The sequence below is a fragment of the Pleurodeles waltl genome, chromosome 1_2 (assembly GCF_031143425.1).
Source record: "Pleurodeles waltl isolate 20211129_DDA chromosome 1_2, aPleWal1.hap1.20221129, whole genome shotgun sequence".
NCBI lineage: Eukaryota > Metazoa > Chordata > Amphibia > Caudata > Salamandridae > Pleurodeles > Pleurodeles waltl.
The window spans coordinates 631,459,448-631,474,369 of record NC_090437.1 but is presented as its reverse complement, the minus strand read 5'-3'; the positions used below and the strand labels follow the sequence as shown (position 1 = coordinate 631,474,369).

Here is a 14,922-nt window from a genome sequence, read left to right as displayed (position 1 = left end):
ACTCAGCCATCCTAGATCTGAGGCCTAGTACATAGTCCACAATGGCCTGTTTTGGAGGCTTGAGAGGTTACTCACAGGTCTCTTTTACAAGAGCAAGAAGACCCCTAATGGGGTGTCCAAACAGAAGATCGAATGGGCTAGAACCCACTCCCTTCTGAGGAACCTCCCTGTAGGCAAAGAGAAGGCAACGTAACAGGACATCCCACCTCCCTCTGAGTTTCTCAGATAATCCCATTATCATGCCTTTGAGAGTTTTACTAAATCTCTCAACTAGTCCATTTGTTTGTGGATGGTAAGGGGTGGTGAATTTATAAGTTACACCACACTCCTTCCATATGGCTTTAAGGTAAACAGACATGAAGTTTGCACCCCTGTCTGATACCACCTCTTTAGGAAAACCTGCCCTGGAGAAAATTCACAGGAGGGCTTTGGCCACTGTAGAAGCTGTAGTGGTTCTAAGAGGAATGGCCTCTGGATACGTGGTGGCATGATCTACCATCACCAGGATTAATCTATTACCAGAGGCTGTTGGAGGGACCAAGGGGCCAACAATGCCTGCCCCAGCCCTCTCAAAGGGCACCCCAACCACTGGTAGTGGAATTAAAGGGACCTTAGGGGTGCCACCTGTCTTGCCACTGGCTTGACAGGTGAAACAGGAGCGACAAAACTCCTTGGTGTCTTCTGACATATGGGGCTATTTTCAGTCACCATAGTGACACTGGCACCTGTGTCCTGTAGGCTTCAGTCTCAACACCACTGATTAAGGGATGCTACCTGTACTTACCCATATTAAGAGAACAGGCAGCTAGGGTGGCAAAGTCAATGCCCCCATCAGAGACCAATACAGCCTCAGTGGTCTCCCTGACTAGCTCAGATCCCACTACAGTCCCCAAGGTGAGCCCAGCTGCACTTTTTGGACTGATTATTACTAGTGTTATTACCACCAATACTGCTATTGCTAGGGGCACTAGAGGTAGAAGTGGTGTGAGTATTGGTAGAGGGCTTGGTGCCTTTCTTAGGACAGGAGCGGTCTCCTGCCCTATGGCCTCTGTTTTTACATATGTAGCACCAAGGCTTTTTTTTTATTTGAGGAAGAGGATGAGGATTTATTCCCATCCCCAGAGGAGTTTTGTGGGCCTGATGAAGACACTTTAGTTTTATCTTTGTCCCCACCCTTATCCTGAGGCTTACCTGCTTCCTTCTTGTTGTCACCTCTTGTGTGCGTTTTCCTACTCAGCCTCGTGCGGACTCACTTGCTGCCTTCTTTGCCACTTCTTGGGGAGAGGTCAAATCAGAGTCCACCAGGTACTGATGTAGCTGATCAGATATACAGTTGTTCAAAACGTGCTCTCTCAGAATTAAATTGTATAAGCCCTGGTAGTCAATTACTTTGCTCCCATGCAACCAGCCCTCCAGAGCTTTCACGGAACAGTCAACAAAATCTACCCAATCTTGGGAGGACTCCTTTTTGGTTCCCTGAACTTGAACCTGTATTGTTAAGCGGTCAAACCAAAACCATCTAACAGTACATGTTATAGAGCTGTATAATTGTTTGCATTTTTCTCTCTGACAGTAAGGAGTTTGTCTCTGCCTTTGTCAGAGATGGAGAGCCATAAGATTGCTGCCCACTGCCTTTGGGGGACCGTCTGATTTTTAGAGGCCCTTCCCAAAGCAGTGAACCATTTGTAGATGTCATCTCCCACCTTGTAAGGTGGGACTATCTTGCTCAGGTTCCTAGAATAATAAGAGTCCTTCCTGATTCTGGTATCCCTAAAGCTCAAATTGCTGCCACCATGGGGTGCTAACCCCAAATCCTGTCTCTCTCTCTACAGTCAAGGCCTCCCTATCTAGTGCCTGTTGTTGCTGCTGCAGCCTCTGCTTGCCCCCCTCCAACCTCACTTTCCTAAGTTTCCTGTCTAAGGAACCTTCCCCTGAGGTGGAGCAGTGGGTCCTCTCAGATGCTGAAGAGACATGAGTATGGACAGAGTAGGTCATATCCCTCCTCCTGAGGACTCTCTGGACTAACCCTATAGGAACAAAAGGTGGGCCTACTGTCATGACCTCCTCCTCACTACCTGCAGTGCTCGTAAAAGGGCTGTGGTGTTTCCCAGGTTCTTCCTGACCCTCCCCAGTGTAGTCTAAGGCTACTCTGTTTAGGACTGGAGAGTCAGTTTCCACTTCTTACTCCTCCTGGCTGACAGCTTTTCCAGGACAGCTTGGAGAAGTAAGTAAAAAGGTACACTTTTATTGGGATTTCTCCCAGTCTTCAGTTTTCTAGCGGCACACATTTCCCTAAGCTCTTGGAAGGTATGACCCTCATAGTGGGAGTTTGGGACCAGAGAGTTGTGCTCTACTGAAGACATTTCTTTCTAGAATGGTGAAGGTGTACTAAACTACTCTAACAGCTAGGCTCCCAGAAATGTTTGGAGCAAGGACTATGCTAGACCCCTAGCTTACCCAAACTTAGGAGACTAGAAATCCTAACAACTAAGTGTAGTGTGTACCTAGCAGCTAGAAATGGTCGTTCCTGTGGAAAGTAACCAGTGACAGGGTGGTAAGGCAATTGAAAGTGTCTTATCCCACCGCTACACCACCAATGTAGGAATCTGGCCTGGTGTTTGGTGAGCACATATGGTGTTATCCCCTTACACCAGGTCCAGGCATCCCCCATTAGTGAGGTGTAGACAGGGTCTAGAAAGCCAGGGCTCTCTAGAGGTAGCTGTGGATGAGCAGCCAAGACTTATCTAGGAGACATCCATAGCTTATGCAATACCACTACAGTCACACAGCACTTACACACATGACATGAAAGAACCATACAATGTTACAAAAATAAAGGTACTTTATTAAATAACACATATACTAAAATACTGAGTAGGCAATACTCCAAAAGGAGGTAAGTAAACACACTATTATGTACACATTAGAAGTCAGTGATTAGCATAGAAAGCAATAGCAAATAGTGAAAACAATAGCAAATAGCAAAGGTCGTAGGGGTAGACCAAGCCATATACTAAGTAAGTGGAATGTGAATGCGAAAGTCGGGCCACCACCCAAGGAAGTGGAATTGGTAGACGGGAGCTGGAGGAACTAGGAATCCTAAAAGGTAAGTATCAGAGTGCCCCCTAGCGACCAGGAGAAAAGAGATAAGTACCTGGTTCTCCCCTAACCCACCAAAAGGACTTCAGAAGAAGATTTTGCATGACCCAGACAAGACTGCAAGAAACCAAAGGTGGATCCTGGTTGAAGAAGACCTGTAAAAGAAGGGGACCAATTCCAGTTCATGTTGGATTTTCCGTTGTGACAGGAGCCATTACCCACCCATCTGTGGATACAGGACCAGATCGACGGTGAACGAAGACAGTCAGCAGTGCAGCACTGGAGCAGCTGAAGAGTTACTGAAGTGATGCAGTCAATGTCCCACGCCAGAAGAAGGATTGCAGTCAGTCAGTGGTGTGAAAAAACCCACCAACAAGCCTTGGCAAAGATAAATGATGTTGGAGAAGAAATGCAGAGCTGTCAGGGACCAGCAAGGTCCAGGAGGACTCAATCCATGGAGGGGAGTCACGGGTGACCCTCAGCAGTGAGGAGAGCTGCAAGAAGAGGAGGCAGCCCCTACAAGCAGCAAACACAGGAGTCGCGGAGAGGACCACGTAACACACCCAGAAAGGAGTCCCACATTGCTGGAGAAGCATACAGAGTGCTGTGCGTTGAAGGGAAGAGTGCTGGGGGCTAGGTGCCTGACGATCCCTTGGAGGAGATGCCAACAAGCCTTGGTAGCTGCAAGAGACGCAGTGCACGGGAGTACTGTCCTGCGAGGAGTGGCAAGGGCTTACCGTCTCCAAGTTGGACAGCTGGTAGAGAGGACCAAGGGGGCCACTCTAGGCCACCACCCATGATGGAGGATCCACGCAGCTCTAGAAGAGAGGAAATCCATGCAGCCAGTCATTGCAGTTGGTGCCTGCGGATGCAGGGGAGTGACTCCTTCACTCCAAGGGAGATTCCTTCTAGCTTCTTGTGCAGACTGAAGACTCGTCACCCTCAGAGGATGCACAGCCAGGGAAATGTTGCGGTTGCTGGAAGGAGACGAATAAACAATGTTGCTGAGCAGAGTTGTTGCTGTAGATGCAGATTCCCGGTTCCTGGAGGGTCCAGTTGCAGTTCCACTGGCCAGAAGGTGAAGTAAACATTGCAGAGAAATCCTGCTGGAATCTTGCATGTGCAATCTGAGGACCCACCCAAGAGGGAGACCCTAAATAGCCAAAGAAGGGGGATTGGTCACCTAGCAGGGTGACCACCTTTCAGGAGGGGGCTGTGATGTCACCTGCCTGTCCTGGCCACACAGATGTTCCCAGAGGCCTCTGCCCATCTTGGATTCAAGATGGCAGAATCAAGTGGCAACCTGGAGAAGCTCTGGGCACCACCCCTGGGGTGGTGATGGAGAGGGGAGTGGTTACTCCCCTTTCTATTGTCCAGGTTCGTGCCAGAGCAGGGACTCTGGGTCCCTGAACTGGTGCAAACCAGTTTATGTAAGGAGGGCACCAAATGTGCCCTTCAAAGCATACCAGTGACTTGGGAAAGCTACCCCTCAAAAGCCATGTAACACCAACTTCCAAAGGGAAATCCAGCCGGTCAAGCAGCAAAAGAGCAGAAACAGAGTCTGTAGGATGGCAGCAGTGCAGGTTAGCCTGAAAAACCCTCCAAACTGGTAGGAGCAAAGCTGAGGGTCCTCTAAGTAGCCACCAGAGTGCATGGAATCATACAACCAATACTGGCAACAGTACTGGGATATGATTCCAACATGTTTGTTACCAAACATGCCCAGGTTTGGAGTTACCAATATGTAGCTGGACACAGGTAGTGACTTGGTGCGTCGTTTTTACAGCCGCATTGCAGGTGGTGAGTCGCATTTTTCCCCGCACGGCTACTGTGCGTAGATTTCAGTCTTGGTTCCACCAGCTTCACCTTTCAAGGGCCCAGAGACTGCAGTGGGCACCACTTGGCAGGGTAGGAGTCGTCCGGGTGCTAGCAGAGGAAGTCTTTGATGGCCCTGAGACTTCAAAATAGGGGGCAAGCTCAGTCCAAACCATTGGAGACAATTCACAAGTAGAAATATACCACAAAGCCCAGTCTTTGTTCTCTTTCAGGCACAAGCAGCAACTGCAGGCCAACCCAGCAAAGCACAATCACAGGCAAAGGGGCAGTACTCCTACTACAGCTCTTCAGCTCTTCTCCTTGGCAGGGGTTCCTGTTGGTTCTAGAAGTAATCTAAAAATCTGGAGGTTTGGAGACTGCATTGTGTGAGGACAGGCACAGCCCTTTCAGGTGTAAGTGCCAGCTCCTCCATCCCCCACTCTAGCTCAGGAGACTCTTCAGGATATGCAGGATACACCCCTGCTCCCTTTGTGTCACTGTCTAGTGGGAATTCAGAACAGCCCAACTGTCAGTCTGACCTAGAAGTGGAATACACAAGCAGGTAGAGGCACAGAATGGCTAAGTAAGTATGTTTAAATTGGGAGTTCAGGGACCCCAAACTCCACATCTCCGTCTGCTCCCAATGGGAAACTGCACTTAAAAGATATTTAAAGGCAGTCCACAAGTTAACCTATGAGAGAGATAGGCCTTGCAACAGTGAAACCTGAATCTGGCAGTATTTCACAGTCAGAACATGTAAAACACATCCATATTTGTCCTACCTTTAACATACACTGCACCTTGCCCATGGGGCTACCCAGGGCCTACCTTAGGGGTGCCTTACATGCACCACGAAAAGGGAAGGTTTGGGCTTGGCAAGTGGGTACACTTGCCAGGTTGAAATGGTATTTTAAAACTGCACACACAGACACTGCAGTGGCAGGTCTGAGCAATGTTTACAGGGATACTTGTATGGGTGGCACAATCAGTGGTGCAGAGCCCACTAGTACCATTTGATTTACAGATCCTGGGCACACATAGTGACCTTTACTAGGAACTTACTAGTAAATCAAATATGCCAATCATGGATAAACCAATCACCAATACAATTCATACAGTGAGCATATGCACTTTAGAGCTGGTTAGCAGTGGTAAAGTGCCAAGTGTCCTTAAGCCAACAAAAACTGGTCAGAAAAAATAGGAGGAATGAGGCTAAACGTTTGGGGGTGACCCTGCAAAAAGGGCCAGGCCCAACAATAGCCAAGGTGGTAAATGACAGCTTGGGGCCTGCTCGTCTTCAACAGTCAGTCAAGGTGGGGGGGAAGGAGGGGTGTTGGAAGACTGAAGCCCCTAACCTACACATATGAGCTGCGTCCACCACCATCACTTTCGTGAACACTCGAGGGGCTCTGGTAAGGCCGAAGGGGAGCAGGGTAAATGGACAGTTCTCGTGACCTACCACGAATCGCAAGTAACGTCTGTGGCCAGGCAGGACGGGTATATGGAAGTAGACATCCTGCAAGTCCAGCACTACCATCCAGTCTCCAGGGTCCAAAAGCAGACACGACCTGAGCCAGGGTGAGCATTTTGAAATTCTGTTTCCTGAGGAAGAGTTTGAGGGCACGAAGGTCTAGGATGGGCCAAAGGCCCTTATCCTTCTTGGGTACCAGAAAGTAGCGGGAATAACAACCACAACAGACTTCTGGTGTAAGGACCCTCCCTATGGCTCCCTTGGCCAAGAGAGCTGTAACCTCCTCGTGGAGAAGTGCCAGGTGATCATCCATCATCCGATCGTATGATGTTGGCAAAGATGGAGGCGTAGTCTTGAAGGGGAGAGAATAGCCCCTTTGGACTATTTGCAAAACCCACCTGTCGGACGTGATGGATTCCAAGTGGGGCAGGTGATCGTGGATCCTGCCTCCAACTGGTCCGGGATGGTGCGACCGACTAGGAGAGTTTGGAGGCTGGGGCAGGGGTGGACTGATCAGACCTCTGGCTCACTGATCCACGAGCCTGTGGGATTCTGCGTCCACAGCCACGCAGGGGCTGAGCAGCATGCACAGCTCAGTGGCTGGCAGAGGAAGGACGCGGTAGGGAGCCCCTTCCATAACCACGAAAGAAGGGAAAAGCAGACTGTGGTGGACGAGGAACCTGCTGCGAGGCCCAGGTACTGGGCCATAGCCTGGGACTCCTTAAAGTGCTTGATTGTAGGACATCCCCCGAGAAGCCAAATGTGCTCAACAAGGCATGGCGCCATAAGATCACCGTCGACACAACCGATCTGCCCAGTAAGTTGGTCATGTCCAGCCCACAACGTATTGTGAGCTTGCCTGCGTCCCTCCCATCAGCAGTGGTTTGGGTAAGAGTGGACCGGGCCTCCTCCGAGAACAGTGGAAGCACCTGCACGACCCTATCCCATAAGGTATGGGTGTAGCGGCCCAAAAGGCATGCAGTGTTCACAGACCACAATGCCAGACTGGAGGAAATAAAAAATCTTCTTCCCAAGCTGGTCGAGTCGATCTGGGGGGAGCGGATGGGAATGCGCCAGATGCCAGGATGACAAGGATCTCAGGCGTAGGGGTGTTGGGACAGGAATTTATGGTTGTTCTGCACAGGCATATTTTGGGCGGGCAACTGTTCTATTCACAGGAGCCCCTGTGCTGGGTCTGGACCAGGTACCCAGTAGGACATCTGTGAGGGCTTCATTAAAGGGTGACAGGTGGTCTGAAGTGGAAGCCAGAGGCTGTAGCACCTCATTCAGGAGGTTAGTCCTGACTGCCACAGAAGGGAGTTCAAGGCTGAGGACCTCAGCAGCCCTTCTGATTACCATGGAATATGATGCTCCCGTCTCTGAAGCTACAGTAGAGGGAGAGAGCATGCCAGCGTCTGGGGATGTATCCAGACGACTAGCCTTGCCCAATTCCTGTGCCTAGTCCATTTCAAGATAGTCTAGCTGGTATTCTAGAGGGTCCAGCGACCCCTTCAAACTCAGCCCGTAGCCATAAGATAAAGGGTCAGGATCCAACCTGGGGTGAGAAGACCCCATCAAAGACATCCAGCATCAAACGATGCCATTCCGGGGCGTCGGGGATGAGTATTGGGTTTAGAAGGTTTTCCAAATCGAACTATCGGAGCGAAAGGAAACACATCGGAACCCGATGGCGGAAAGAAAACAATCTAACATGGAGTCGATGCCCATGCGCAATGGAGCCGAAGAGGAGAAGTCACTCAATCCCATGACTCGAAAACACTTATTTGAAGAAAAACAACTTGTAACACTCCAAGCCCAACACTAGATGGCAGACGTATGCATAGCATGTGTATCTGCAGCTACACATGCCATTGTGTGTATATATATATATATATATATATATATATAAATAAAAAACACAAGATTACTGTAGAAATTACTGTAGATATTCTTGGGGACTGGATGTCTTATTGTTACTGTTCCTCTACACAGAACACAAAAACTCAATAAAGAAATGTTTATGTTTACCAGATTTGGATAGGCCCTGTAAAACATACGGAAAATAAAGACAGAAAAAGTCGTCTTACCTGAACCAGGACATTATCTATAGCCATCTGCACCTCAAGGATGAGGCTGTAGCTTGCATCATCATGGTTTAATGTAAACTTATCATTCACACTAAAGAAAGGTACTGCAGAGATAGCTGTGCTGGACTGTGCCGACTGCTGGTACTTGTCACGTTCCTGCAGGACTTTGATCTGAAGCTGCTCCAACTCACTCCTAAGCATCACAAATTTTTTAAAAAAAGACTCAAATAAACTGAATGAAAGATTTGCTTCTCTGTCAGTAAGACCATATTACTCATCCATTAACTGTCAACCATCAATACAATTATAAGGAAAACAAGAAGCAGAAAAGTAAACAATACTTTTTGATTTCACTAGGCTATGTTGATTTTAAAATGCATATGTAGTTGAATTTACTGCACTTTGAAAAGTGACATTTTATGTGCAATGTAAACAGAGTTGCCAGTACAAATTCACCAGCAGCTCTGCAGGGTCTGCCTCTAGAGACAGAGGGTGAATCAGCTTCAAAAACTACGTGTTACTTAAAGTCTCTGTTCACACCACCAAGTAAGCAGATCTGATGAGGATGTGTGTTAGTAAAGGGGGCCCTTACACACTGGAAACAATACTAACACCATACCATGCTAGACATTGGCCATAATGGGAGGTAAACTTAAGTGACTGTTGCCTGTCAAGCTGTCCTCAACCCGAAAATGCACCAGGGTGAACCTTTGAAAGTCAAATGTGCAGTTTACCAGTAACATTGGCCCACTCAAATAAACCTAACAAAAAAAAAAAAAAAAAAAGACAACCTCTCATCAGCACATTTCATCACACAAAATATGCACTTCTGAAATTATGGACTGGGTGGCAGAGGTAGTGCTCCTTACAAATTTTGGGGGATATTCTCCTACACTCGTTACTTTTATTGGAGACACTAAGAGTTGCTGCTGCCTGCAAGGCACCCACTCATGCAGTGAAGTTAGTTTTCTTTGAAGCAAACAGTGGGCCTTATTTAGATCTTGGTGGTAAAGGTCCCACCGTCTACTTTTTGACTGAAAACCCATCCGCCGGCATGACAATCCGCCCCTGTATTTAGATGTTGGCGGTCCCATAGATAAAAGCCTGCATAGGAACTGCCGCCTCGGCCAAGAAACACCACCCATGTCGATGATGGGAGAGGGAAAGTGGATGCTGGCAGGTCCCCAGCCACGCTTTCTTCCCTGCAGATTTGGATGTGCCTTACCGCCAAGAAAAATGAGGTGGTCCGACCTCCATGTCCGAGTTGGTGGATTAGGGAGGGCAAAGGGGTGAGTTCCGCATTACAACCCCATCTTCAATTGAACACAACAGGACAACACCTGCCACCACTGCTGCCACCGACCCATGGAGAAATCATGACTGACACCCATTCCCTCCCCTCCCCCCAACTGCCAGACTCGAAAGTAGGGACGCCAGATTGTCAGAGTACATTCGGTGGACACTGCATGGGTGGTTGGGACCACTGCAGGCATATCCATGTCACAGTATTATTTTTTTTAACATCACTGTGACATGCATATGTCGGGGACACAAGTGGGTCATACATGGCTGCGGACACACTAGTGCAGCATGCATATATGCATATCAGGCACTTACACAACTGTCATTGTGGTGTAATCAGTCATTGCAAGATGAATGCTGGCACCATGAGGACGATACACTCATACTGGTCAACAGAGTCCATGTGTGTGCATTGCAAGGTGACCTGTACAGGTTGCCTTGTGCTATCTGTTGGGCATGTGAGTCAGTATATGTGTGTGTGTGTGTGTGGATTGGCTGGTTAAGGTGTAGCGAGTCGGAGTGGATGATGTGGTTTTGTCTGCATGTGTCAGTTGCATGTGTGATCGATGTTGTTGTGTATGTTGTGTTGCCATGTGACACATTGAGGTGAGTGCTGCTGTGTGGCAGATGTTGTTGTGATGTGTGTAATTGTGCATGTGTGTAGTTGTGTTTGTTGTGGTTATGTCGTGTGTGAGTGCAGTGTCAATGGTATGTGTGTTATGTCATGGATGTATGTCAATGTGTGTTTTCAGCATGTACGGGTTGTGTGGTGTGGGAATAGCAATGAATGATGGTGTGTTGTGTAGTGTGTAGTGCAGGGGACACTTATCGCTAAGATACAATGTGTGTGTATGTGTGGGGGTGGAGGGTGTCACTTACCTCTATTCCATACCCCCTGCCATTGTACAAATTACATTGGGTTCTGCCGTCACCTGCCTCCGTCAGCAATGCATCGCCAGTCCTCCGCTTGCAGAGCTGTAACATCTAAATAAGGCGGGTGGAAAACTGTTGACCTGACAGTCTTCTCGGGTCTGCCATCAAAGCAACTTAGCGGTAACACTGCCAAGATCTAAATCAGGCCCACTGTCTGTCATTCAGACACAAAGCTAAAGTACAACTAGTGAGCAACTATTTTTTTTCTTCTAAAACTGGTGTACTCTCTTCAGCATTTTATAAAGTTATGCTACTAATCAAACCTTGTAGTCTTCAGAAGCATAGAATTATTACTGCTTATTTTCATGGAATAGTAAAATAATTTTAATGCATTAATCACCTTAGCGATGAAATCTTGTTCTGCATCTCTGGGCTGATCTTTAATTCATCACCAGGTCCAGCTTCCTTGTGGATGGGCTCTGTTGTTAATCCCATCACCCAACCTGTAACATATATTATGAGTCAAACCAAATGTGAGCAGTTTTAGTTCTACAAGAAAACTATTAATATTCGTGATAATAAACTGTCGTATAGTACTCAATTATCATATAAGGGTGTACTGCATCCATGAATCACTATTAAAAAAGTTTTAGATTTCAGAAGTTCAAGGTTTCATTAAGAACAACAATCTGGATCCCGAAAGCTTGCGTTGCTAAAATAATCTGTAGCTCAAACCAAATGAGTAATTTTAGCATATTGAGTTTTGGCAGATTTTGTTTCTGGACAACCCATTTTAATCCAGTTTGCAGGTTGCTATGCTTCTTTACTTTTTCATAATTAAGATACTAAAGTCGTACAAAAGTTATCTGTGCTAGTCTTACAAAATGGCACACCAGAAAAAGGTTAGAAGATGAGAACCTTAAACCAATCAAACTCATCAGAATCTCAAACATGCCTTTTCCTGAAGATGCAAATAGCATTGCAACCACGTATAAAAAACACCCTACACTTGGTCACAGGGTGAATTGTGCCTCCTTGAAAATGTAAATCATTCACAGCTCCTCATGACAGAATGGTTCACACTAACCTCAACAATCTCCACAGCGCCTTTAAAAACATGTCCTGATGTCAAATGCAAAACCATCCAAGCTTACATCATCCTACCAAGGAGTCATTAAAAAAAAGGTTTTTATTGCAGCAGAAACCATACAACATAAGGACGTAAGTGCTGTAACTGCCATTAAAGATCTATTTCAATTTCCGAAGGCACACTCCTGCTTCAACACAGATGTAAGAAATACTCTTCGCACCAAGCAGATAAAAGGGATTGCAAAAAACATATTGGACTACTCTGTGATTCCGGAATAAAATAATTTGCAAATTATTAACATTGTAATCCACTGCATGAGACATGAAAAAACATCAGTGCAATAAATCCTACTGATTCTCCAGCAGACCCTCACCCAAGCAGAACTTTTTGGTCTGTTTTGGACACGTTCTACCTCATCCCAAGACACTAGAGTCTCCAAATAGCAGGAAAAGATTGTGGCTCAAACGCTGCTAAACAAAAAAACACAATGGACTTCTTAAATATCCCAGGTACTGTCACAAACCTGCATCTCATTCCTACAAAATTGAATTGGAAAGTGAGGAAACCATCCAGTTACATACTCACGAAGTATATAATTAGCACTTGGGTGACAGAAGGTTAGATTTAGACAATCCATTAATCAGTAGCTTACCTCACAGGGGGAGACAGTAAAGACCCTTTAGAAAAGACTGGTTGATGAAAGCATTGCAGTGCACACTTGATTGGCTAGTGCTCATTATAAAGACAGCTAAGAGATTATCTGACATGATGCTGATTAAAATACAGATGTCAGAGAATAATTTAAGAACCACAGTAGAAACCCTTCTAAGACAAAACTGGAGTAAATAAAGATTTGGACAGGTATAAAAAGATCCTGACCCAATCCATGATTCAAAAATTGCAAAAAGTAGTCAAAACATTATTCCATGAGAAGGTATATCCTTATTTAGTGACCGATTACACCAGACTCAATATAAATGCCCCAGGAGAAACTTTTGGCGAGTCTTCAATAAGGAGCTGGTCATGTGAGTCAGACAGGTGGAGTAGCGGAGAGGACATAGAAGAAATATCATGTGGAACGGGTTACCTAACCTATTAACAATTTTTATATGCATTACCCTGATGAATTATGGCCCCCTGGACCACATTCTCCTCCTCCTCCTCCTCCTCCACCACCTTTTTTTGGATGGCATAACTCTTATGCCCCCTACCAAAACCAAACTAATCCCACACTTAAAAATAGATTTCCTTTTTTAGATAAGGCGGAGGATGGTGGACGAGGCAAAAAAGACCAGAGCCACAACTACAATAGGAGGATGAACCCCAAGAAATTAACATAAGGAGCATGACAAAAGAGACTTCCCCAGGGCTCAGCACGTCAGGCTAATCATCAACCTCTGTAAAAAATAATCTTTATCAGATGTCCAACTCCACATGCTCAACAGAGGTTTGGGTTGTATTAACACTTCAGCTGTGGATAAGTGCAAACTTGACAAAGAAGACAACAGAAACAATCTTCATTCAGGCTTAAAGAAAAATGATCTTCATTTAACTTTCCAGCCAGCACTGTTCCGATTGAAATACTCACATCTGAACAGGCATTGGTGAGCGACGTGGACTTCATAGATATCTCTATAAAGGGAAATCACCAGTATGGTTGAAGAAGTGGAAACTAATGGGTGGCTCTCAAAAAGAAATGCAGATTCTTTAATAACAGGTGATCCATACACCCTTCCCAAAATTTATAAGTACAAAACACTGGTCCTTAGCAGACCCATTGTGTTAGGTATAAATTTAATCCTAGAACCATTGTCAAAATTCAGTGACTACTTTCTAAAACTTATGGTCGAAAGAATTCCTTCCTACATAAAAGACACAAAAGACTTACTTAGACTCCTGCAAGATCTACATTGTGACCCAACAGAAACATCCCGATTTGTCTGCATACAGAAAGTCTATATACTAGTATACACCTGGAAGAAACACTGAGTCATGCAGGATCGCTTATTTTCTGAAAGTTTGCCTCATAATACCCCACACCTCTTTATTTTATAATGTATACGAATGGCCCTTACAAACAATTTCTTTGAATTTTAGGGTACAGTGTATCTCCAGATAGACAATTCCTCTATGGGAAGCACATTCACTCCTGGAATTGTATGCCTCTATGTCCAATATTCGGAAAAACAATCAGAGTATTGCGGAAGAAAATCCCTTCAGAAACTGCATATATGGAAAAGGTACAATGAAGATGTCCTGGTGATTTGGAAGGGTAACCATGATAATGTATTACGCTTTCCAGAAACGCCCCATCCTTGTTTTTATTGGTGCCAAGGGTGCTCCTGTTGACATTAATAAAAAATAAGTCTGACAGTATTTAGGCACTTTTAACCTCCTCTCTCCCTGTTCCCAAAAAACTGAAATAAGAGGTAATATCAAAGTGCTTCCCCCTCAGGAGGGGCTGAGCCCACCGGGTACCATAAAAACATACTGGGTGAGGACTCGATGATGAAGCATGCCACATAGAAATGTGTGGGTGTGAGTCCGCAAAAAATCAGGAGACCTGCCTGTATATTACTAATAAAAGTAATACACATTAAATCCTGTTGCAATAAGGTTCTCTCTCCTTTGGTTATATATGGTTTCTACTAGGGATGTCTTTCTCCCTCTCTCCCTTTGGTTAGCATCTAGTATGCTCTATCTAATTGCAGATTCCTCACCTTGTGACTAATCCACAGGCATCAAACTAGATCTGGAAGCTTCAAAGCAGCACCCCCGTGCAAGTAGGTGGCATTATGCAGCTCCACATCAATGTCGTTCTGCTCTGGAAGTGATGAGCAGCCCTGCATACAAGCACCACCCATGTGCGCTGATGCCAGTCGCTGTCAGAGGCTGTCTGCACCCTCAGACACAGAGCTCATCAACAGATCTCTAAATTTGGTAATTTTTAATTTGGAAAAAGAGTCCGGTTCCCAGAACGGGGAGGTAGGAGGTTAGGTGAGGAATTTGCTGACACCTGTCTGAAGCTTAACACAGACAAAACCGAAGGCTGATTCTCGGCAACCAGACCTCCCTCTGGAACGACACCTGTTGGCCTGTGGAACTTGGACCCACTCCAAAAGACCACACCCACAACCTCTGCATCATCCTGGACAGCAATCTAACCATGTAACAATAGATCAACT

General features: G+C 46.0%; 1 protein-coding gene across 1 annotated transcript in view; it reads right to left on the bottom strand.

Moving 5' to 3' along the window:
• Window positions 1–14,922, bottom strand: part of BBS7 (Bardet-Biedl syndrome 7) — a 426,240-nt gene that overhangs the window by 157,111 nt on the left and 254,207 nt on the right. The window contains exons 10-11 of the mRNA XM_069242537.1: window positions 11,048–11,150; window positions 8,473–8,665 (exon numbers count right to left, since the gene is read on the bottom strand). Of these exons, the coding sequence (XP_069098638.1) occupies window positions 8,473–8,665; window positions 11,048–11,150 (296 nt within the window). The remainder of the gene's footprint in view (window positions 1–8,472; window positions 8,666–11,047; window positions 11,151–14,922) is intronic.